At 37.3% G+C, this 25,283-nt stretch overlaps 1 protein-coding gene across 1 annotated transcript in view; it reads left to right on the top strand.

Annotated features, from left to right (window-relative positions):
* The first annotated feature begins 1,529 nt into the window (after positions 1–1,529).
* atp2a2b (ATPase sarcoplasmic/endoplasmic reticulum Ca2+ transporting 2b) overlaps positions 1,530–25,283 on the top strand; it is a 35,026-nt gene continuing 11,272 nt past the window's right edge. Inside the window, exons 1-7 of the mRNA XM_082141170.1 lie at positions 1,530–2,154; positions 2,616–2,633; positions 2,727–2,809; positions 6,172–6,276; positions 10,637–10,775; positions 21,670–21,750; positions 23,595–23,680. Of these exons, the coding sequence (XP_081997296.1) occupies positions 2,037–2,154; positions 2,616–2,633; positions 2,727–2,809; positions 6,172–6,276; positions 10,637–10,775; positions 21,670–21,750; positions 23,595–23,680 (630 nt within the window). The 5' untranslated portion in view covers positions 1,530–2,036. The remainder of the gene's footprint in view (positions 2,155–2,615; positions 2,634–2,726; positions 2,810–6,171; positions 6,277–10,636; positions 10,776–21,669; positions 21,751–23,594; positions 23,681–25,283) is intronic.

The raw sequence follows: 25,283 nt of genomic DNA, 5'->3' as shown, positions 1-25,283 counted from the left end.
GAGTCCTCACAAGCCTGCTTTCTACATTGTCTCGTACAGAAATGAGAAGGATAACAGAAATATTTAAATGTTTGGCCACATGACCAGCTGTTTAACTGTTTAATTAGTCAGACACATATAAGAAAATTATCTGTATTAATTAGAAATGGGTTTAGCCATCCTGAGAAAAGAAGCGTGTCAGTCACCAACATTTGAGCCAGAAAACAAGGAACTGCACAGATAGTAATTGTAATTTACCCATTCATCTTCTTTACATGAAAGGTTTGTGTGTGTAAAATAATTGGATATCATTTGTTACTGGGATTTTACCAGTGTGGGAATACTGAAGATTCAAATTCAGGAATAACCTTTATTACCTATTCTCTGAATAAAAGTTGTATAAAAAATTGTCATATTTTCACTCTGGTCAATATTTCTCAAGATAATTGTATTTTTGAAAGCTTGGCTATACAAAAGCAGACATTTTCATTAAAATCATCCAGGAAAATAGATAAGTTAATTAAAACAATTATGGGACACAAAATGGTTCATGAAACAACAAACATTTAAAACAAATATTTTAATGAAATAATTAAAGTTAGGCCTTTTTTATTGAAAATATCAAGAAGATTTACAAACAAACATGGCAGCATAAAATCCGTTTCTTCAGAATAAGATACAGAAAAGATATAGCCTGAGGGAGCAGCTCTTAATACAAACAGGATATATACATATATATAGTCTTAGTAACAAAAATAAAGACGATTTATAAAAGGAAACATATAAATAAACAAATTGAATAGAAAAACAGTAAGAAATTATAACATGACATAAGGGGAGAATTCAGTCATTGTTCAGCTATTAACCTCAGTTGGGAAGTGTTTTAGGGTATCATATATTTTTTTTTTGTGCTTTAGGACCTTTCAGAGTTTTTAAGTATTTCATATAGGCCTACAGTTTAAATTTATTTAAAAAAAACAACAAATTTGGGAGATGATTTCACAACTCTACATTTGTGAATGAAGAATTTAGCTAGACATATTAAAGTTAGGCCTACAACACATGTGACATTCAGGCAACGTTTCTCATTTTTATTGACGTAATGTACTAAAATTACTAAAACAAAATAATAATAAAAATATTAGGCCTAATGACAATATAAAGACATAAAAAAAAACCGTACTAAACCTTCAACTATAAAAATGAAAACACATCATATAAAAAAAAAAAATCAAAGTATTAATAAAAAACCATTCGGTCGTCAACGAATCGTATTTAGCGAATCGCGAATGACTCATCGACATTCACTCTCGCCACCTACCGGCGTAACCTACAGAAAGAGGCACTGAACGAGTCAGTGAATGAATCTTTTTGGTGAGTCCCTGCCTAGCATGAATCAAAACCCCTACCGTTTCTAGATTGTGCATTCTAGGGAAATTTCTTTGCTACACTACACCCCGCTTCATCTGGAATGACGTCGGCCCAAACGAGGAGGGTCAGCTGATCCACACACTGACGTGACGAAGAAAAGTCAAAGGAAGGAACGGAATTTCCGGAGTCCGCGCAGCCAATGAACGCATTCCACATGCGGACAGCGAGAGCTTTGCATGCGGATCAGGAGAGCGGCGGAACAGAGACACGCGATTGGTGCTGATGGTGCTAGAGCTGCGAACACCGGCTGCGGTTTAAGGGAATGAGCCGATGATAGATTCGAAATACAATTTTGAGATTATTTATCACATCATAAGGACACTAAGACTCCCAGCAGGCATCGACATTTTTCAAGACCAAGAACATCCAGCGAGTTTACGATGTCTGTTGCGTAATTTTTGGTTGAATTAGCCCGGGTTAGTAACTTTTCTTCTAATTAAACGCCCTAACTAAAAAGTAAAATTTGGCTATCATCGCGTACCTGTTATCTAAAGTCACTACGGTTGTTTTTGGATCAAGTTTTTCGTGGATCCGAAGGTCTTGGGAGTCAGGACTGAAGGCTTTGAAGAAGCCCGTGTTTGGGGGGTTGCGAGTCCGTTTATTATCAGCGTGTCCGTCCGTCCACGATGGAGAATGCACATACAAAAACCGTGGAGGAAGTTTACAGCTTTTTCTCCGTGAACGAGAGCACTGGGCTCGGCCTGGAGCAAGCGAAGCGGCAGCGGGAGAAATGGGGACCGAACGGTGAGTGAGCGAACGTGGCTCGGCTAATGCTAACAGAGGAGAATGGGATTGGCAGTTTACTAGTAAGCAAATAGGTTTAGGTGATTTCGCAATGTTCCTCGAGTGCTATAGGATTGTTAGGCCCGTACAAGAGCTGGCGCACATGCGGCGATATTCATTTCATCAGCCGGCATGTGTCCGAAATGAAGGCGCGTGACGTCACTGCTGCTCGCCACCAGCGAGTATAGTCATGTTTTACACATTTGGCCAGTAACCAGTGTTGTAAATACAAACATAGTTGTGTATATATAATATAAAAATATTTTTATTTGAGATAAAATACCATATTGTCTTTTGCTGTAAAGCCTACATGATGCAGATGATTTTTTATTTTTTTACAGTACATGAACTTTCAGGATCTAATGTTATCTTTTTTTCTCTCTTTTTTCTCACCATGCTGTGAATCTTTGGCTGTACCACAGAATTGCCTGCGGAAGAGGGTAATCCTTTGTCATGTATTCTGTTAGCGCCTCTCTTTATGCATTTCACACCTTGGTCTTTATTATCATGTTTTCACATGCTTATTTTTTCAGGAAAATCACTGTGGGAGTTGGTGGTGGAGCAATTTGAGGATCTTTTAGTGAGGATTCTTCTACTGGCAGCTTGCATATCTTTTGTAAGTACCTCAAATCAATATTAAGTTGAATACAGTAACGTTCCTCGTTTAGCTTTCTGGATTAGATAAAATAAGGTTGGATTAGAACAGATTCAACTTTATCATTGTGCACAGAGTACAATAAAGTTAGCATCGAACTAGAAGAGCAATTAGGCAAAACTTGCAATTAATATTAAAGGGATGATTCACCCAAAAATGAAAATGTTGTTGAGTACAGTTAGTACTTTTCCTCATGTAGTTCAAAACCTCAAGACTTTCGAAACACAAATTAAGATATTTTAATGAAATCTGAGAGATTTGTTCCTCCATTGACAGTCCACACAAGTGCCACTTTGTCGCTTCAAAAAGTCCATAAAGAGATCTGTAAACTAATCCACATGAATTGAGTGGATTAATCCAAATTTTCATCTAAATCATGCCTTTTCAGAAAATTTGCACTAAACCGTTCAATTCAAATGGATTAGTTTACGATCTCTTTATGAACGTTTTAAAGCTTCAACGTAAAGCTTTGGCTGTCTGCCACCAAGCGACATGTAATCTAAACCGGTCTGGAACAACATGCGTTAGTGGACCGGTGCAACAGAATTCCCCTCACCGCTCACCCAGAGTTTCCCGCTCCAGTTCCACTCCTGGTTTTCCACAGGGTCCTCACTCAAATATAATAAAATAGCATATAAAAAAATTGTGAAGTACAAATGGCAAATCTGCAAGCTAATTGTAACTCTTTTTTTATACATTTGAAAAATGTGTGTAGTGTACATTTTGTCTTTTGTTTTAATGATGTAATTATGTTGATTTATTATGGCCTTGTAGAATAGCAATTTAGATTTTATGATTTCTGTTTGGTTCATTAAAAATGTTAGTGTTAAATGTTAATCTCTGCATGACATGTTAAAAACTGAGATGAAGCGTGTAATGAGTGCCATGCTGAAAGTGTCGGAGTGCTTTATAAATGCTCTGCGTGATATTTTGATCATGTTACAATATGCTGTCATCAGGCTACAAGGCGATGATGTACAGTGGTTCACTCAGTGGTTCATTTATGCTGTCTGGAGTCTTTAACACATGTCTGTTTGGATAATGTTTCACCACTGGAATGGCCGGCACGGTGCAAGTCCGAGAGGGCTTAGATAGCTCTCAACTGAGAACATGGTCCATAGGTTAGGTTACTGCGTTGAACCAACTTAGTCATCCACTTCCTCTGTTTGGATTTCTGGGTTTGCTGAAAAAGCATTGTTTGTTGCATCAACATGAGGATTATTATTATTAATACAGCATGCTTGTTTACATGACAAATACATAAAAAGAGGGGGGGGGAAGGACTTTTCTCAAATGCTGAGTTCACTTCTCTTATTGGCTGCTCGTTCCACATCTTCTCATCTGGCGACTAGTGTTGTGACATTGTCCTACTGGCAACGGGGAAGGTTGTTGCCCCTGAATTGGTCCTGTGTATTGTTTTAAGATGTGTCTTAGACCCCATTTACACCTTGCTGTATATACAGGTCTGTACAAGGTCCAAAAGCTTATGCTTGAATGCCCTCCCTAACCTCTCATAGAGATGCATTAACTTGCTCTCACACTCACCTTTGTTATTCCCACAAGGCAAGGGTGTTATTCAATCAGAACAGTTTATCCCGTCAGGACTAAGCACAGCAACTGGAATTTACAACCACAGCTCTTTCCATAAGAGCCTTTTATAATTGAAGTCAGAATGATTTTTAAGTGGCATCTCATTTAATGGACTGAATATCGAGCAAGATGAAACCATTGTGCTTTGCACCCTTTCAGAAGTCGTCATTTTACCAGAAACAACATTTCATTTGTGTATTCTGTTATAATTTGAATTAAGTTGCTATTAAAGTAGCATATTTGTTTGTAGTATAACCTACAGTTGTTCTATAAAGACAAAAACGTGTATGCCACAATTCAGTATATTAAAAAAACAAAAATTGGGGAATTAGATCTTGTGAAACATTACAATAAATGGATTATTTGAATCCATTATTTTTATGGTTATATAAATAATGTATGCGCTGTCAAAAGTTTGCGATTATTAAGATTGTTTAAAAAAACTTTTGGAAAGAAATATTTTATGCTCAACAGGGCTGCATTTGTGTGATCAAAACTACACTAAAAACTATAACTTTATGAAATTATTACAATAAAAAAAAGTTTTCTAACTAAATGTTTATTAAAATGCAATTTAATCCTGCAGTAGTAGTGCTGCTTAATATTTTTGTGGTTAAGTGTAAATTTCAGGATTTGTCGATGAATAGAAAGGTCAAAAGAACAGCATTTAGTTGAAATGGAAATCTTTTGTAACGTTATAAATGTTTTTGCTGTCAGTTTTGATCAATTTAGTGCCGCCTTGCTGAACAAAAACCACATGCCAAACTTTTTAATGATGGTCTATTCTATATTTATCTGTAATACAATGTATTAATTAATTATACAAGTTTCTATATAATTCTTCATAAAAACGTGCTGGTCGTTGAACTAAATTAGGCAAATGATGTTACCAGACGCATATCTGTGATTTAGCCTAATTGATAAGAAAACAGTTTGTCTCTGTGAACTAGCTTAGGTACGCAATGTATCACCGGAATCATGACAAAAAGCTGCAAAGGAAATCTGTCGTACAAGGTCAGGGATTTAATTGAACAAAATTCAAGCTTGTCCTAGCGTACCCTCTGGGGGAAAAAAAATACAGGATGTTACAGAAACAAAATATTCAGAATACTGCATAGGGAATAGAAAGCTTCTTGCCTCTCTAGAATATGTGGGTTGGTGTTAAAATACTCACTTTGGTTTTATGCACTGACTGTACATTGCTTCTGTTGGCTTGTTCGTGATGTTTGCAAAGATGAGTTTTACTATTACATTTTTGGACGGGTGTTATGATGTTCTCGAATAGGCCAGTGAGACCTCTTGTGTGGTCCAGGTAAGCTTAAGCCCATATAGTCTAGATTGATGAAAGCTGGTCTGTCTAAATTAGATCATATTACATAAAGGACTCAGTGCTTCAGCGTTCACTGGACAGTGTCAGCATGCCTGTAAATTCACATGGCTGACTCGTTAATTACTTTATTTATTTTTCTCGGTCAGTTGTGACACCTTAGAAGCGGCATGCATTAAATAGTCATTCTTGTGCAGTTGCTGACGACACTCTGTTTTGACACCTGGCTCACAGCCACAACTTCCAAGATATAGAGACATGCTCTGGTACAGTGTAAAAACATGATGTGTTAATATGTTGTCTTGGAACACTCTTCTGTGTTATTCAGTCATTTGATAAAGGCTATTTGGTCAACATGAAATCCTAAATTAAGAAGTATTTGTTTTTCCTGTTTTTTCTTTTATAGGTACTGGCCTGGTTTGAAGAGGGAGAGGAGACCATTACAGCGTTTGTGGAGCCTTTTGTAATATTGCTAATTCTTATAGCCAACGCCATTGTAGGTGTCTGGCAGGTAAGTTTGGACTCCTTTTGTTTTAATCTTTGCCTTATTTTATACTGTATTTCTGAACAACGTGAACACATATGGGCGTGCTCTGACAGAAGTTAATGAACGCCAATCTTTGAGGCCATTCTCTTACAACGTTGTATGAGAGCAAAACTGCTATTCTACTGTTCATAAGTTTGGGGTCAGTAAGATTTCTTTTTTGTTTAGAAAGAAATCAATACTTTTATTCAGTGAGGACATGTTGATCAAAGGTGACAGTTAAGACATTTATAATGTAAAAAAAAAAAAAAGTCAAATTAATGCTATTTTTATTTATATTCATCAAATAATCCTGGAAAAATGTTTCACTGTTTCCACCAAAAAAATGATGATAATAATAAGAATAAGAAATGTTTCTTGAGAACCAAATCAGCATTTATTCAGCTTTGCCATTACATGAATTAATTTGATTTATTTATTTTTTTTACATTTTACAGTATTACGGTTTTTACTGTAGTTTGATCAGATAAATGCAGCTTTGGTGACAGTGGTGTAATTTGTGAGGAGTGTTCATAATGAGCTTTAAATCTTTACATCTTCTGTCCTCCAGTACCAGCTGTTTCTGACAGCCGTTTATCGCTGATAGAGTTTGCTTGTGCCTTGTAACGAATGTAGTTTTTCTCGTAAAGTGTAGTTAGCCTTGTTATGAAAATGAAAACATGTGGCCATTTTTTTTTCCGCTGCCCTTTTCTAAAGATAGTCCTGCTGTCCCAATGGAATCCAGAATAGAGCCAAGACCCTATTTTCTCCGGCACCTCTCAGCGGCCCTGAAACCCATGTCCCAGATTTCTCTCTATCATTTTATTTTGGTCACCATTCATTACCCAGACTGCCTGAGAATCCTCAGCCTTGTCTCCTCCTATCAGTTTTCTACTTCTTCAAATGGTCTTCTTAAAGGGCACAGCTGCAGCACAGTATTGAATGCCTTGGGCTAAAGTTTTGCAGATAACATTAGTGTATATAAATGGAAAAATGTATTTAAAGACCCTATGAAATCACAATTGAGTCCAGGCTTTAGAGCCTTTGGTAGCTCTGAGTTATCTATACAATAATGTATTCGTATCATTTGCAGATACATTAATCATTAATGCATGAATGCATTACTGTTCAAAAGTTTGGGGTCAGTAGGATTGTTTTAGAAATAAATTAATACTTTTATTAAGCAAGGGTACATTAAATTGATCAGAAGTGACAGTAAACATTTATTATGTTACAAACAATTTCTAATACAAAAACTGTTCTTTTGATCTTTCTAATCATCATAGAATCCTAAAAAAAAATGTAGCACGGTTTCCACAAAAATATGAATCATCACAACTGTTTTCAACACTACTAAAATAATAATGTTTCTTGAGCAATTGTGTTGATAAAGAAATGGAAATGTGCTCTGCGAGGTTTTCTTCATATAATTTTGGCTCACAGGTGGCCTACAAATGTTCCCATTACAATTCCTTATGGCTCATACCCACTTTTTTGGTGAATTGCATCCCTAGTGGCAGGTGTGATGTAAGAAGCGAGAGGACTAATTATCCTCTGGTTCATACAGCCACTTTTTCAATCAGAATGGAGAGTAGCAGTTGCTAGCCCAGGGCAAACTTAATTTCAGGGAGCACCGGTCCATGCACCAGCTCTAGAAGATTTACAGGCCCATTAAACATCCACGAGAAAGAACTGAGTTTGTTTCTCAGCAACCAATGCATACTGAAGTATGGTGGTACAAAGGTAGTATTATCTGTCATATACACTACCGTTTAAATGTTTGTCATGTCTTTTTTTTTTTTTTTTTTGGTGTTTAGCAAGGATGAATTAAATTGTTCAAAAGTGACTAACATTTTAAATAAATGCTGTTCTTTTCAATTTTAATTAATTTAATATTCAATTACTTTTCAATCTCAAACGAAGGCCCCTTCTTTTTTCAGGCCCGTTTCAATTAACCCTGCTGTGGGTAAAAGTTGCATCTTTATTTTCAGTAATAGCTGGGACCAAATCATATACACATGATGCCAGATAGGTCATTCCAGAATCACACACACATTCTTAATATCAAATGAAAATCCTCTGCTGTGCTTGCCTCATGCCAGTGTAAAGTGTCTCTTAACTCTTTCCCCGCCATTGACGGAAATTTCCAGCTTTCTGTGTTTTCTCTGTTATATGGTAGGGGATGCTATTAGGCATCATCTAAAAGAGTACTGAATCTCCTGATCAAAACACAGGCGAAGAAGCAGAAACAATCAATATCATATGTAAGCAGATGCATATGAAAAATAACGTGATCATCAACATTAAACCGCATATAAATCAAAACTGCCTAATGTTACTGAATGAAATGTCGACCCAGGACGAGCTACAGGACTGTACAAGCATTAGGTGTGTTGATGAACTTGATCTACTCCATCTATGTTTTGATCATCGTTCTGAATCCGATCTGGATGTAGTCTTTGACAAAAATGCGATTTTATTTCTAAGCTTTGTGCTTACCCAGATTCAAGTGTTGATAAAACAGGAATGCATGAAGCTAGAATAAAACGTTTTTGGTTTTTTTAAAGCAGAGGCTCTGTTTTTGCTTTTGATAAATTGCATGTTCAGATATTCATACAACAAAATATTCTGTGGGGCTTGAAACCTTTGTGAAAATGATCAGAAATGCTGGCGGTGGCTGGCAACTTCTTTTCAAAAACACTGGCGGGGAAAGAGTTAAATATGTTTAATTAAATTGCTCTGGTTTAAGTTCTTTTAGGAATTTATTTTACTCCGCAAACGCTCAACCCTGAATCCATTTGAGTTTTTATCTAAAGCAAATTTTAGAAACCTTATAAATTTTTTTTATTCTGTCTTTTATAATTTTTTACTTACATTTTTAACAAGGAAGTTGGCACGGGGTTAAAACCCACCCACAAGGAATTTGTTGTAGACAGTACAGCACTTACTATATGAATAAAATGCAGTTCATTAATTATTGCACTGACTTTGTTTTGGCAATTGTTTTAATCTAAATCCAAGTTTTGGCAGAACACAATCTGTTGGAAAGACTCCATGCTTGAAACAAGTGTGTTTTTGGGGCAGTTTGCTCTGCATCTTCAATGATGTCTGAATCAAAAGACAGAGTTAGATTGGCCTTCCTCCTTTGCTTCTTCAATGATGTCTGAATCAAAAGACAGAGTTAGATTGGCCTTCCTCCTTTCAGTTCTGCTCAGATTAACTGTGAAATGAATCGCAAGGCCTCAGTATTGGGCCAAATCGTGTGACTCAATCTGACTTTCCACCCTCTCTGGTTTTTCTCATAACCGTAATGCACAGGAGTAATTTCTGTCAACTTAAGCTATCTGAAATGTTATCACTGGTGTTCAGCACTGTGGTTGGAACAAACTGATTTTAGTGAGATATACCTTGAACTCCAGCAGCAGTTAATAATGTGGCATGTGTATTTATAGCTTATTGCCTTAAATGTCTTAGCGACCATAACCCATCCCCCCTTCGTTTTGTCTGGGTCCGGACATGAAACTGGTTTTTCACCCTTAGGCACGGCAGTTTTGTTTGTTTGACATAAGACTTTTTGTTCCCATCGTGCAAGAGAAACCACAGGAAGTACGCTGCCAAATGCTCTGCCAAGCAGGCAACCACTATTAGGAAGTGTGTCCCTTGGGATTAATCATGCTGAAAGCAAAAGGTCACTTTAAACACAACATTTAACATTTGAATAAGAAGGTTAGCGTCAAAGGCAGTTTCCCTTCAGTCGTATCTGATGGTTCCTCAGCCATCCAAGACAAAAATTCTCATAGTGAGGTCAGCCACTTTAGCCCTGGATTGTTTTACCATCTCTAGGATGTGCCGTTGAATATTTAGTTCACATATGAAATAGTTTGGGTAATTAGAATTTTTTGTTTTTGTAGCTAATAATAATTATAATAATAATTAATAATGTAGTCTTAGTTCTCAACTCCGTTTAACACACATTCCCAGTATTTAAATCCTTTCAAGATCAGCATAAACATTTTGGAGATTCTCTATAGCATAATTATGCTCTTAAAACCCGTTTATTTGAGACATTTATTGACACGGTTTTTGTTCAAAAGTGTTCATTTGACGGACCTTTAAATACGATGGTCCAGTTGCGAAAAACCCCATCAGTGTGATATTATAAACCATTTTAATTCATATATATATATATACACACACACACGCACGCACATCAATTTTATATTTATTTATTTTTTACTGAACTTTTCTGTGGACCCCTTGAAGCCCCAGTTCTTATGCCTTTAATGCCTTCTAGTACGATGTCCCAGGAATATGAAAATGTCTCTTAATATTCATGTTCTGCTTGCAGGAGAGAAACGCTGAAAATGCCATTGAGGCCCTCAAGGAGTATGAGCCCGAGATGGGCAAGGTCTATCGCCAGGACAGGAAGACTGTACAGAGGATCAAAGCCAGGGACATTGTACCCGGGGACATTGTGGAAGTTGCCGGTAAGAATTTAAGACTATAAATGCATTTAAGACTGTAAGACTATTCAAATTCAGCCAGTGTGAACTTTGAATTCTTACCAGCAGTAGGAAACTAATCAGGAACAGGTGTAAAGTAGCCAGTGCCATTATCCAGATGGTACGGCTGCTGTGTGAACAGGTTGGTTTCCCAGTGGTTTAGGCTTACAGTGACAAACTCTCTCTGAACCTTTGTGTGTGATCACACGGTTGCCTCGGGAGAGATCGTGTTTCATGCGTTTCGCAGTAAAGTGTACAAATTAGAGCTCTGCTGGTGCTTCAAGAATTAACTAATTGCTCTGTCAAGTTTGCCACAATTTTTTTTAATGTCGTCTTTTTATTGCTTGAGAAATGAGTTAATGTTACATTTTTGTATGTGTTTCCTGTGCTTTTTGTCTTTGTAACTCAAATACAGCATGAGTCACAATTGCCTGTACTATTGATGTATTTCCTATCGAAGCAGGAAGTTGAGGTGGTACATATTAGGCTTGTCACTTTTTTTGTATTGATGGAATTTAATCCTCTTGAAAGTCTTTAAATAATATATACACCCTACCATTCAAAAGTTTTGAGATCGATAAGATTTTTTTAATAGAAGTCTCTTTTTAATAGAGGTCAGCCTTAATAGAAGGCTGCATTTATTTGATCAAAAATACAGTAATAGGAATATTGTGAAATATTATAACAATTTAACACAAATGTTTTCTATTTTAATATATTTAAAAATGCAATTTATTTCTGTGATGCAGAGCTGAATTTTCAGCATCATTGCTTCAGTGCCTCATTATTCTTCAGAAAACTCAAGAAACATTTCTTATTATCATCATTATCACAATCAATGTTGAAAACCGTTGTGCGGTGTAATATTTTTTTTGTGGAAAATGTCATAAATTTGTTTTCAGGATTATTTGATGAATAGAAAGTTCAAAAAAGCATTTATTTGAAATGACTTTTTTTTGGTAATATTATAAATGTCTTTACTGTAACTTTAGATCAATTTAATGCATCCTTGTGGAGTCATTTCTTCAAAAAACTTACTGAAAATAAAATCTTGGCTACATATTTGAAGACACTTTCAAAATAAAATAATTTAACCATTATTTGTTTGGAAAGGAAATCTATTATGAGATTATTTGCTACTTTTTTCTATTCAAAGGTGGTGTAATTTAGTGGGGGGAACATTCTCATTCCAGAGGGCATTTTATTTGTGTAATGCAAAATGAGTCATAGTTGTTTTTTTTAAATCTGTTTTCATTGAAGAGAATGACTGTAAAAAGCATGTACTTTTTAAGTTAATTTGGTTAACTTTTAAAGTTAGAATTCCCATGTGAATTCATCTGAAAAGGGATTATCATGAGTGACCCTTGCTCTATATTGCGTCATGTAACGCCACGTCTCTTTGCTCACTGGAATAGATCACTAGGTGCTTCCTTATTGCTTCAGTGTTTTAGACATTCAATGGCTGTTAATGCTGCTAGACTCTTTTAGCTAGTGTGAAAGTGGCAGTCAACTGTGGCTAAACTAACCAAAACACTTTATCATAAGTGCCCTTAACATATTTTCATTTTTGACTCGGGGGGCCGGCACACACGATTTGGATTATGTGTAACCTTTTTATTACCTTGTGTATCCGTGCGGTGCTTGAAGAGATGTGTGCTCACCAGCTTCAGGTGGAGTTAGATAGATGCTTAGTCATGATGAGATGAAACAGGCAGCGCTGAGTGGTGAGCCGCATGGTGCAGTAGAGCCTCCATCAGCAGGATGGGGATTGGAGGAGCCGGTGTTTTTGCGGCTCTGACTAATAATACCCTGTGGTAATGTGACCAGGTGAGTGTACCTGTTACATAACCTGTGAGGGGTGCCTAAACAGACGGGTCCTGAAAAATTAAACGTTCCACTTACAATGCCACTGTGTGGGTGGTGGAGTTACTAAGAATACATTTAAAGGGGTGGTATAATGCCTTTTTCACAAGATGTAAAATAAGTCTTGGATGTCCCCAAGTGTGTATGTGAAGTTTTAGCTCAATACCCCACAGATATTTTTAATATAGCATTTTAAAGTTGTCACTTTTTGAGGGTGAGCAAAAACGCACAGTTTTTGTGTCTTTTCCTTTAAATGCAAATGAGCTGCTGCTCCCGGCACAGAGGGCGGAGCTTCAAGAGCTTGTGTCCTTTTACCTCACACAGTCATGCACTGGACATTTCTAAAACGCTTTTAAACGCTTTTCTAAGCCTTTTATGTTCAAACCGAAGTCAGAAAGATGGAGAGACTCGAGAAGTGACATGTAGACAACATTTCTGAATGGTTAGTTGGTGAATTTATGTAGCTTATGTGTAGTTATCTTCTAGTCATTGATTAGCATATTCTGTCTTGATAATCTATAAATTGTGTTCCCGGGGGTGGGGTTTATGTAAATTTTAGGGTTAGTGATGTCACTAACCCGGTAGGAATGTCGTGTAGTCCCTACCAGCCATTTGTTGTAGTCCATAAAAAGCAATTTCTTTAAAAGAAAATATCTCCCTTTGCTTTGAACTTTGAGCGTTGTAACTTTGCAGATATTGTTTATGCTCAAACAGCAACATTACACACTAACTAAAGTTAGAAAAGTGAAATCATATTCAACCACCCCTTTAAGGGATGATATTATGGGAAGTGAATAAAGAAGATTATTTTGCAGAACCTGGAACAAGAATGACTAGGCTGCTAAAATGAAACCTTTAGCAGCCAAATGTATTTATTTTTTATTTTTAATAACAAAACTCCATCAAGAATGTGTACCTTAGTTTTTACTTGAAGGTAATTATTTAAAGTGTACATCACAGTAACAGTTCCTGGTTCATTTGGAATTGGACATGTGACTCCAGCGGTTCACTGAGCAAGTCTGATTCAAACAGCTGAATCTAAGTGAATTCAAAGGCTTTTTCGAGAGCTAGATCAGCTATAATCTTTTTGACTGACTCATTAAAATGCCACCTATATTTTATTTTTCTCAGATCAGACACCACGGCTCAGACTGTTGATAGTTGCATGCAGAAAGCACTGTTGCGTCTCTAACTAGACGGTGTTTGACAAAACTTTGTCAGTTTAGTCACAGTCTGGAGCGTCACATGCATCCATTTTAGTTTAAACCAGGGACTTAAATCTAAAGAGGGGGAAAAAGTCCTTTCCCTTTTTACTTAGTGAGGGGGTGAGGAGGGTGATGTTGATTGGTTTAGATAGTGGTGTAGAGTGACGCAGGACAACCGTGTTTAATTTGTTGCTGCAGTCAGAGATGCAGAAAGAAAGAACTGCATTCCTTTTTGTCTTGTGAAGGACAGAGGGAGGTCATAGAGGGGGTCTGATTCTCAAACTCCTATATAGGAGGGATAAATCTGGGTAAATGGATTTAGGTTAACCCTTCTTGCACGGTGGAAAACAGTGTGAAGGAAAACAAAGAGGGAGGTGACTGCAGGGGGAAAGAGAGTCTCGTGAGTGGAATGTTAAGTGTCCATCTAGTGGCAGCAGCTGTGCAACCTCGCCGTCGACACCAGAGCTCACAGCTGATCTCGCATGAATCTTCAGCATCCACGTGCATCATTCAGCCTCTGCTGGGAGGTCGACGAACTGCCTTCAGCAGATGGTGCAGTGATGTTTGAAAAGCAATGGTCCCCTGCTCCCTGATGAGGTCTACGTGACGTATCTTTATCAAACCCGCAGGATTTGGAATGTGACGCAACCGCATGACGCAGGGAAATAAAAATATTTAAAAACACTTTAAAGGTGCCCTAGAATGTTACCTTTCAATCAGACTGTGAGATGATTTGTCTTTTTAAAATGTCATTGAAATGCTTGAGTTTCCGCCGACAGATCAATTTTGAGAAGTCTAACCAACAGATCTCGATAATGCAATTGTAGCTCATACTGTACACTACCGTTCAAATGTTTGGGGTCAGTACAATTTTATTTTAATTACATTTATTTCAGGATTCTTGCTGAATAAAAGTTATCGTGTTTCCTCAAAAATATTGGAATGATTCCTGAAGAATCATGTGACATTGAAATTGGAGTAATGAATTTGTCATCACTGTAATAACTTACATTTTTAAATGTTATGTAAAGTTATAGTATTTCACAGTATGTTTACAGCTTGTATGATCAAATAAATTCAGCCTTGGTGAGAATGAGACCTCTGTCAAAAAAATAAAAATACAGACTTTTGAATAGTACTGTCTGTAACTGTGCATGTAAACATAAGTTGCTACATATTTCTCTCGTACTTAAGTTAGGGGTCTGTTGAAATTCCAAATCCTAAGTATTACATTTTAAAATGTAACTCTTCTCACGTTGTTTGTGCTAAAGGCATAAGTTATACCTCAAATCCTCCAGCAATCTGAGAACAGTAACAGCTGATGTAACTCCTAGCATAGCAGCGACAAGCCGCCATCCCTTGGTCCTGTTACCTCGTCAATGGCTGCGTCATCTTGCTAAATTGGTTAAATAGCAATAGATTGCTTGTACATTTATCTTTGTATTTTTTTCCGCCTACCTCAGCTCTACCTCAGTGAGTCATAAACTCTAGTCCCTGTAGCTGCTTTTATTTCACTTCACTCTCATAGAAGAATGACCTTGCGGGGCTTTGCTGAAGATGACAGCCTCTCACATCTGTTATTACCTCTCGTCTTTCATACATCTACCGTCTGATAGCATGTAAAGTGATGCCATCATGAAACATCTGATCTGTTGTGCCGTTGGTCCATCTCCTGTCATCTGCAGACCAGCGGCGGTAATTGACCGCTCAGGCTCAGCTGTGCGCATCTCCCCTTTCAAAATGCAGAAAAAGCTCTTTGTTTCTGAGCACTGCTGCTAATGCTGAGTGTGTTTTGTCTTTTATTTTGTATTATAGTCTTTGTCTTAATGACTTTTAATTTAGTTATTTTTGACTAACTGGATTGTCAAATCTGATTCTAACCACATTTGGTAGGTGGTTTGAAATGCGATTCCAATCAGATTTTTACAGATGCGTCTCAGTCTGGACTCTCAAATAGTCTTTTTCATCACTCTTAATGCGACACAAAGTGATAACATCAAAACCAGTGACGGAAATGTGGGAAAGATTTTGGCCGTGACTACAGCAATTATTTTATTTTTATGAAAATGGACTGTTTATTACTACAGTGATTTCCTATTTGAAATTGTGTGTAATGCATAACAGTGACTGTAAATTAGGTATTTTAGGTATGGGAATGGGGTATTTAGCATTTTGGTATTTGGTCTATATTAGTTTTTTTTCACAGATCTGGCAACCCTCTGTTGAATATACATGTTTTACTGCACTGGCAGAATTTCTTGTTTTTAATGAGATGGTTCAGTTAGAGCTAAAATGTATGAAATGTAATATATTTTGCACTTTGACGGTAGCAACCCCTGAATTAATCACATTGAGGTGATGCCTTATCACTTTTTCTCTGTTTGAGGGTACATTTACATGACAACGATGTGCTAAAAACCGAAACGTTTTCGACATAAAGATTGACAATGTTGTCAAAACGATCCCTGTTCATAAGAATCCTCAAACTACTATTATGTATTGTTATAAAAAAAAACGTTGTATTATGCATGCCATGCCAGTAATTGGCAATGTCACTTTGTAAAGAAAAACTACGTACCTATACACTAAACACATAATACGCATGCTCATGATGGTATCGTTTTTTCAAAAACTTGCACTTTGAAACCCGTTTTCAAAAGTTTGTGTTTTCAGGCCCCCAAAATACTGTTGGCGTATAAATGAACAGTCAAAACGCATCGTTTTCCGTTTTTACTTGACAATGGTGTTTTGTAAATGACATCTTCTCTTGAGCGAAGACTCCCCTTAAGGGACAAATGTCAGTGTAGTGGGACATTATCCAAGGACACTAGTTGCTGGGGAATGGAGACAAGTGTAGACAAGTCCCCACTGACCCAAAAGGAATATGGTGAAGCACACTGCTGTTGTAAGCCACCTTAAAAAAAGGGAATAGAAAGCATTAGAAACATTAACTAACTGCCGTTGCCACATGCTAACCGCGGGAGTGTGAATGCTGATCACGTCTGGGAGAAAGTGACAAGCAGCCAGTGTAGATGCCTGGCTTTTGTGGTTTTAAATGTATTGTGTGACTTCCTGTTCACAAGTTAATGTCGTCTTCCTCCAAGTGACACACTTTTTTTGCATTCTTCCAGCCTCTAAATCTACTGTGCCTCTCTGCTAATGAACCAAGATCGTTTCCTTTGCTATGGTAATGGCTCGGACTCATGGGAATTGTCCTCAGAAGTATTAAATCGAGGCTGCTCTGCGATTGCTCAGGTGGGGTTTCATTGTACGTAAAACTCTGCAACATGACCTATCAGCAAGCCTGTAGTCTAAATGACCACCCTGTCCCAGTAGAGAGTGAGCGAGAGAGTGAAAGTAGGGACAGAGACAGGATGTGCAGTTAAGAGTTGACGAGATAAATAATCAGTGAGCCAGATGGCCGCTTTCTCTTCTCTCGTGTTTAAAGGGGAGGTGTTCTGCTCTTTGTCCTCTCTTACTGTCCTCAGCAGGCATCGGTTCAGTCCCATCAGCAGCAGTGGGAAACAGGCTCTTGGAGGACAAGTTGTCTGCATGACAGAGCATATCCGGCCCTGTGTGTTTACGTGCTCGGGTCGTCGCTGCACTTGCGGCCTCTCGCTGTCAGTACCCTCAGGAAGCGCTCCCCGGGGAGCCCCCAGCCAATCACTGCTTGGAAGGGAGTGTTCTTTGCACAAACCAGCCAAAGGCAATCAGGGACAACGCGAGGAACTGTTAATGCTTTTCTTTGAAAAAGGGATTAGACCTCCCTAAAGTTTGCTTACTAACATATTTGTTAGCGGTCAAGATGTCCCTTATGTTTTCTCAAGAAAATATGAGCTTATGTGAACCAGTGGGGTTTTTTTTTTTTTTTTTTTATATGCTATGAGCACTAGTGAGGTTTTGTGGTGTTCTTTTTTTTTAATTATTTTATTTTGTTTAGTTATATATTGTTTGCTATCACTTAATTTGATTACTTAAAGGCCCGGTTTCACAGACAGGGCTTAGATTTAGCTAGGATTAGGCCTTTGTTCAATTAGGGCATTTAAGGAGCTTTTATAAGTAGGGCTGGGTATCCAGTTTCAATACTTTTTAGGCACCAACCGAATTGCCTCTAACATCAAGTATCAAAAAGTCTTGTTGTTCGGTACCTAAGAGGTTAAAGGGCACCTATTATGACTCTTTTCACAAGATGTAAAATAAGTCTCTGATGTCCCCAGAGTGTGTATGTGAAGTTTTAGGTCAAAATACCCAACAGATAATTTTTTACAGCATGTTTAAATAGTCATTTTTTGGGGCTCAGAAAAACGCACTGTTTTAGTGTGTATCCCTTTAAATGCAAATGAGCTGCTGCTGCTGCCCAGAGGCCGGAGCCTTACGAGCTCGCGCTCAGAGCCAGGACAATCTCATCTGATAATATCAAAACAGAAACTCTCAGTAGCGGTGTTCATTTCGACCCGGAGTCGGACAATAATGCCCACAGAGCCAGAGTATATATGCTGTATGGAGATAGAACAGGTATAGTTTAGTTTAATTACGGACGGTTATAACTAATTTGTCTTCTGCTTTTATCCACTATTAATACAAGCCTGCTGTAGCAAACCCAGTCCGAATGATGACCAAAATATACAGAGGAGTTTAATGAAATTTATTGTACATCACACAAAAGATGAAGCGTTAGTTTTACTCCAGAAAATCACTGTAAGAGCTAATAAACACAGTGCGCATTAAAGTCTTATCCATAAACTCTCTCTCTCTCCCTTTCATTATCATCAACATACACAGCGAAGTACACAAAACACTTGTTACAACCGACCAACAGTAAACAAATATATACACACCTTCTCAGAGGGTGCTTAATAAACTGGTAAACTTTATATCCGTACAATGACTCTGAGCTGTCATAAAGTGCGCGCTCTCACTTTCATTTCTGCCATGGCCAGTCGCTCCGGAGACTGTAAGCTGGATCACGAATAGTTAGTACTGATCCATCCTCGAGTAACAAGAGTAAATGAAGACTGCTATATTAATTCTTACATCCAACAACAAAACACCTCAATCGCTTAGGAGACATTCTTGTCTACAGTTGCTCCAGCCTCGAAACAATGGCGGACTGTGTCCAGCTCACTCAGGGCGGGTCTATGCTCAAACTGCAATGTCAATCAACAGTCATGGGTGGGGCTTGTTCTGAGACGGTGCTTATGATTTATGGGGATTTTTAAAAAAGCACTTTGTGGATTTTTATCATTTATAGGGTGGTTGTGTACACACTGCCAACACACATTTATGTTCAAACACCATGTAAAAGTGTGGCTACATTTTACCAGGCTCGATGCCAACAGCGTGCAATGCAATATTTAAGACAAGATAATTTAAATAAAAAAAAAATAAAAAAAGCTTTTATGTAATCCAAATGAAAGGTGCATTTCTCTCTAGGCGTGCACGCGTTCACTATACTGCGGAGATGAGTCGGCAATGTCAACTTCATCTTTCCTGCCAACACTGACTAGGCCTTGTCTGTGAAACCGGGGGAAAGTGACTGGACTTCTATATCTAGACTTGTATCTAGTGACCAGAATATCATAGAGACATGGGGAGGGGGCTCCCTTAACTCAACTATATCTTAACCACCTGCAACTGCATAGCAATGTGCTATAAACATAGCTAGCTAGCTACCATCTTGGATGCTTTTAAGTATTTCATAGTACTCTGGCTCTCTTTCTGTTCTTTTGGCTTGATCATCCAAAGGTGAAACATCTCCAGCCCAAAAAACGGCATCATTGTTTACCGGTGTGTGTGTATATAACTCTCAGTTGGAATTGCTGCAAAGTTATCACAACCTAAATGAGGCCCTATTCTGTTTCTCAGGGAGAGGAAACAGCTGAAGCCTTTTTTTAAGTCAATGAGGAGTGTTTGACAGTTTGTTTCCAACCACCCATTAGCAGCCAATATGATCTAACCACTTGCTCTGTTAGCTTTTTAACTTCCCTGTTTTGATCTTGTGAAAGTGACCTTGATTTTTGTGTTTTGGATTAAATCATCAGGGGATCGATAATAAAACTCAAGCTTTATAGCGTAGTGGGCCTTTGAAGGTGTTTTTTGAGCATTCTTTTAATTAAAATGCCTGCGGCTTGTGCAATTTTTAACTTTTTAACTCCGTCATTAACAAGTGTTATTAGAATAATATTAGGTGGTCCAAAAATGATTTTTCTTATGATCTATTCTTATAAGACTTTCTCTCCTTGTCTACTTAAAGTAGGTTACCCTGTTATATGACCTTTTTCTAACTTGAGCTATATATCGGGATTTTGTACCACATTCCTTAGTTTAGTTTAGGGTTATTTCAAAAGTGTAATTATTGTAAATTGGATCATATAACTTTTTTTTTATATATATATATATATATATATATATATATCTATCGAGAGAACCCCTAGAGCTTCCTTAAGTGCACTTCTCTAAGTGTGTGTTTGATAAATCTAATAAAGCATGTTCATTGGCAAAACATGTAATAAACAGTATGTGATGTATATGTAAACTATATGTAGTTTAAAGGATCTATAAACTGTGTGTGTGTGTCTGTGTGTGTGTATATATGTAGGGATGGGAACCTCTCCATAGGAATGAATGAACCTCTCTATATACATTTTATGGACTAACAATCTCATCTCAAACAAAATCTGTTTACGTTGGGTGTTAGCTTGACCGTGCACCATAGTTCATATCAAAATAACTTTTCCATTTTAGGAGATGTGTTGGTTGTTGGTCTGATACCACCCTTCATGTCCCTAGAGGCCTATCGGTGCTGTTGCATGTTGGTAAAAACTTAGTCCAGAAAAGGCAAAGCATCTAAGACAGTATCCTCAGGTTATTTGAAGTTCTTTCCACCCAGAACATCCTGTGAAAAGATTCTTCGTCATGCCCGCTCTTTCATAAAATTGATTTACACATCAGGCAGATTTAAACAGACGCCATCTCAAATGACTAATAAACGTCAAGTGTTTTAGCATGCTCAAGTATCCAACGCCTTATTCATTAAGAGATTTGTTTAGAAAAGATTACGGTATTTACATTTGCTCTTTTCCTAGTAGCAATTACTAAACCCCCCTCTGTTTGTGGAAAGAATGAAGCTGAGTCTATTTTTGTCTACGTCAATGTCGAACCAAAATGTTTCAAAGCTGCTGATGCTGTTCATTAACCACTTCAGTGCAGGTTTTATCTGAAGATTTTGAGGTGGTCCTACTACGTGTCTTAAAAAGGACTGGATGAGATGAAGCATTGCCGTAATTCTTGTGATATTTGATTTTGTAAAGCTTAAGGACTTAGCAAGTGCACCTTAAAAGGTTTCTGAGAAAACTGTTGAAATGTAAACCCAACCATCCCATGATAACATGGTTTGTACTGTTTTCTTTTTAGATGAGTGATGTATTTTTGGCCTTCATTTCATTCCTTGAAAGCACAATCCGTTATCGTCAATTGCCAAGCCATTAACCGTTGAGATGATACTTGAGATTCAAAAGGTGCTTGCTTGGGGGTTCATGGTTTTAAATTGGCACTTTGCCTTACAAACATCATTTGAAAGTGTAATGCACCTTTGTTGTAATCAGTGGTAGATCTTTTTTTGGATCCGTAGAGCCTGACTTGCTTTGCTTATAGGGATCCAAGTCCTTTCTCCTGAATTGTTCTTGCTCTTTTATTGCTGCTTGATTATGTTCTTATAAATTTGGAATGGCTTGACATGTTGACATGTTGTTTTGGTTTGCTTCGAGCACTGGATTATCTCTATCTAACAGCATGTTTTTGTTTCCTTTCAGTGGGTGATAAAGTTCCTGCTGACATTCGCTTGACTTCAATCAAGTCAACGACCCTGAGGGTGGACCAGTCCATTCTAACAGGTGAGAACAATGGCATTGCCTCAAGTTGTCTTTTTAAATGTACAGTCATACTAGGTAAAATTACTTTGGACATTGCAGTGTTTTATCAGCAACAGGATATAATGTATCAGTGTGGAGATTCTGTTTTTATAAATAATGAATCCCATGTAACAAAATAAATTCAGAATCTTCTACTTTGAAATTTTTATTCTTAGTTTGTATTGAGCCAGGAGGTTAATCTATGATGTTGTGGTCAAACATCTTTATGCTAATTTGCTGGCTACAGTTCATCGAACTTTGTTACACAAGAATAGACGAAATTACTTCATGCGTGCTTGCGTTTCCGCTCTCCTGGGTTCACGTGCACATGAATGGAAGTAAATGGAGTCCAAATAGTATTTGGTCTTTGTGTCCTTTTTTTTTATTACTTTTTGATCTAAATAAAGGAAGAAAATTTGACCTTGGCTTTCGCATCGGGTAGTTCTAGGAACTAGCCACCAGGGTGTTTCCCCAAGATCTAATAGTTCCCTAAGGGCCTTTTTCCTGGTTGCATACGCACCAACAGTAGGAATTCTGAAGGGACGTAAGCCGTGCTTGTTGTTGCGACTTTTATTTTGACGGAGTGGCTGACTTTTATTTAGATGGTGCTGAGAACGCCAGAGCCTGAGCACACAGCGCTCCTATTCTCCATTAGTTTATGATCTGTTTAACAGTCCTGTCTTACATTATTAGATATAATGTTGTACAAAAATAGATGTTATACAAAAAGTAGACAGTATATGAAAAAGTATTAGCATTTGCCGTGTGGTTGATGCCCAATGTCTCTAGCTGAGCAGAAGTACATAATCATGTTTTGCTTGGTCCAAAGTCGTGTTTGATTTTTTTTCTTAGCGTAAAGGTTAAGAGTTCCATCTTTCACCATTTTCCATGTTCGTAGAGTTAATTTGTGGAGTAAATATATAGGCTATAATCTGTGTGTACATGGCTTTTTAAAAAATGGTGGGCGTGTGCGTTCGGCCATTCAGCAAACAATTACGTCACTGGTAGTTCCTATTGCGCTGGGTTAGACCCTACTCTGAAGTAGGAGCTAATTGAGTTCCTAGAACTAAAATCGTTCCTAGTTCCTGCGGTGTGAACACACCAAAAAGCGAGTAATTCCGCCAATAGTTCTAGAAACTATGAAAAGGTTCCTCCTGTGCAAAAAGCCCCTATACATTGAATATCCAAAATTCAGTATTGTGAAAAAAACATCACAATCTAAGATGTTTTGTCTATTTTATTTTTGTATTTGTAAAATGTCACCGTACCCTTTTATCTCATCAAAAAACCACGGTTAAATATAGTATCTATTGCAGTTGAGATTAAGATTTAGCATAGCAGGGTGAACAGCAGTGCAGGAAACACTGCTGCAGTAAGCCACCTTATAAAGTCACTTCAGTAGTTGATATGAGGTGGAAAAATAAGGCTTTTTTTCCTGAGAAGGTTCAGTGCTGCTTATTTTAAAGGTAGGTCAGCTGTGCCCAGTCTCTGCAGTCCAGTTAGGGGGAAAGACAGAAAGGAAGTGCTCTTGTAGGACTTGTGGGTCTTGCTTCACTGCCTTAATTGGTAACGGCCCGTTTGACTTTTCCACATCTTTTAGCTGCTCCATCCATGGCTATTTTTTGTTGGGATTCTTTGCCATCCTGACCAGAAATGAACCGTTTAAGCAATTGCGCAAATGCACATCAAGGACTTGAATTGGGACACCTGCGTGATGAACTGGAAACCTAATCCTCATTGTGTGGATTCGAGGGCAGTCAAGTAGTACTAGAACTTTGATTTAACCAACCTTTCACCAATCTGTCACGTGTATTTTCTCTTCGCAGGAGAATCTGTGTCAGTAATTAAGCATACAGACCCTGTCCCTGACCCTCGTGCTGTGAACCAGGACAAGAAGAACATGCTCTTCTCTGTAAGTCAGACCTCTAATGACTGCTGTCAGCATATTATTTGTGGTGCCTGATAATGCAAGCCTTATTATTACTCTTGCTCATATTTAGGGTTAGACAAAAATACAATAAAAACAGTAATATTTTATTACAAATCAAAATAACGGTTTTGTATTCTTTCATGTCATTTCTATTATGCTGATTTGGTGCTCAAGAAACTTATTTCTTGACTTGAGGCGTATTAATGTTGAAAACTGCTTAATTTGTGGAAAACCAATTTTTTTTTTCAGGATTCTTTAATGAATAGAAAGTTCAAAAGAACAACATGCGTCCTTGTTGAATATTATTGAGTATTTAGTACTGAGTGTTAATTTATTTAAAAAAATCTTGCCGACCCACTAACATTTGGATGGTAGTATAAGTCGTAATATATATTTGAGTATTAGCATCATATCTGTAAAAGTATTTTAACAGATATATTTAAGCAAACAACCACTAATATGTTTTTGAAGGAATTTTATTATTATCAGTTTTGCACAGATGTGAGGGATTTGTATTAGGGATTTAAAATTATGGTTAAGACCAATAAGTTATGTTATGGCTGATAACAGCCAATATTAAAATGTATTGTTTTAAAAAAAATAAAATAATTAAATTTAGGCAATACAACACTATAATACAGCAAAAAAATAAAAAATTTTGGATGTTAAATTTATTTTAAAAGGCAGCTAACATTGTTCGATAACCAATATGGTGCTGATATATCATGCATCCTAACGCCCGTTTCACACATACTCCGTTTGCAGTGCGTATTTTTTTCCGTACCCATGTTAACAGGTTAGAGCTTTCACACTGGACGCGTATGCGGTCCGTCAATGCGTTCCAGGAGCGGTGCGTATACAGCAGTGCAGAGATCGTTTCCACACGAGTCTATTTTTGCTGTGCTGCACGTGCTGAATTAAAGTGACAGCGCATGTTTCGTGGTCAAAATGAACACAGATTGACATGAAAATGTAGTAATTTCATCATAAATGCATTTAATTAAAATGTAGTAATCTCACCATAAATGCATTTAATGAGATACTACTGTTTTTCACAGCCATCTTTTTACTTTAAGACCGGGGTAAATCAAGGAAAACTATTTACTTCAATAAGGCGACATAATGAACAACGCTTGTCTCATTCGTTGAGGTGGAAAAACAAGTTCTTTGTGACATGCAATATTTATTGTATAAAGATTTAAATTATGCAAAAGAAAGGGTGTGAGTCTGCGGTTTTTGTCAATTTTAAGTTTTAATTTAAAATGTATGCGATTTTAATATAAGTACATGGTTAAATATTTTACCACTTGCTTGAACAACTTAATATATAATTATATATAAGTAATGCATTGAATACGTTGTTTAAATTGTGTTCAAACGTGAATACGTCTATTAAAGGGTGTATATGTGTACAAAGAGAATCGCAATACTGACAACTTTTTTAAAAATAAAAGTTGCTGATAACTTCTGGATTTGAAATACAAATAGTGAGTATGTGTTTGTGGTACAGCAGCGGATCAGTTATGCACTGTAACTGTTTATGATTGAATATGATCATTATTTAAAACTCACCTTTTTTTTTTAA

The sequence above is a fragment of the Leuciscus leuciscus genome (genome assembly GCF_965113295.1).
Source record: "Leuciscus leuciscus genome assembly, chromosome: 16".
In the NCBI taxonomy this organism is placed as follows: Eukaryota; Metazoa; Chordata; class Actinopteri; order Cypriniformes; family Leuciscidae; genus Leuciscus; species Leuciscus leuciscus.
The sequence above is the reverse complement of the archived record's forward strand: the minus strand, read 5'-3'. Positions and strand labels throughout refer to the sequence as shown.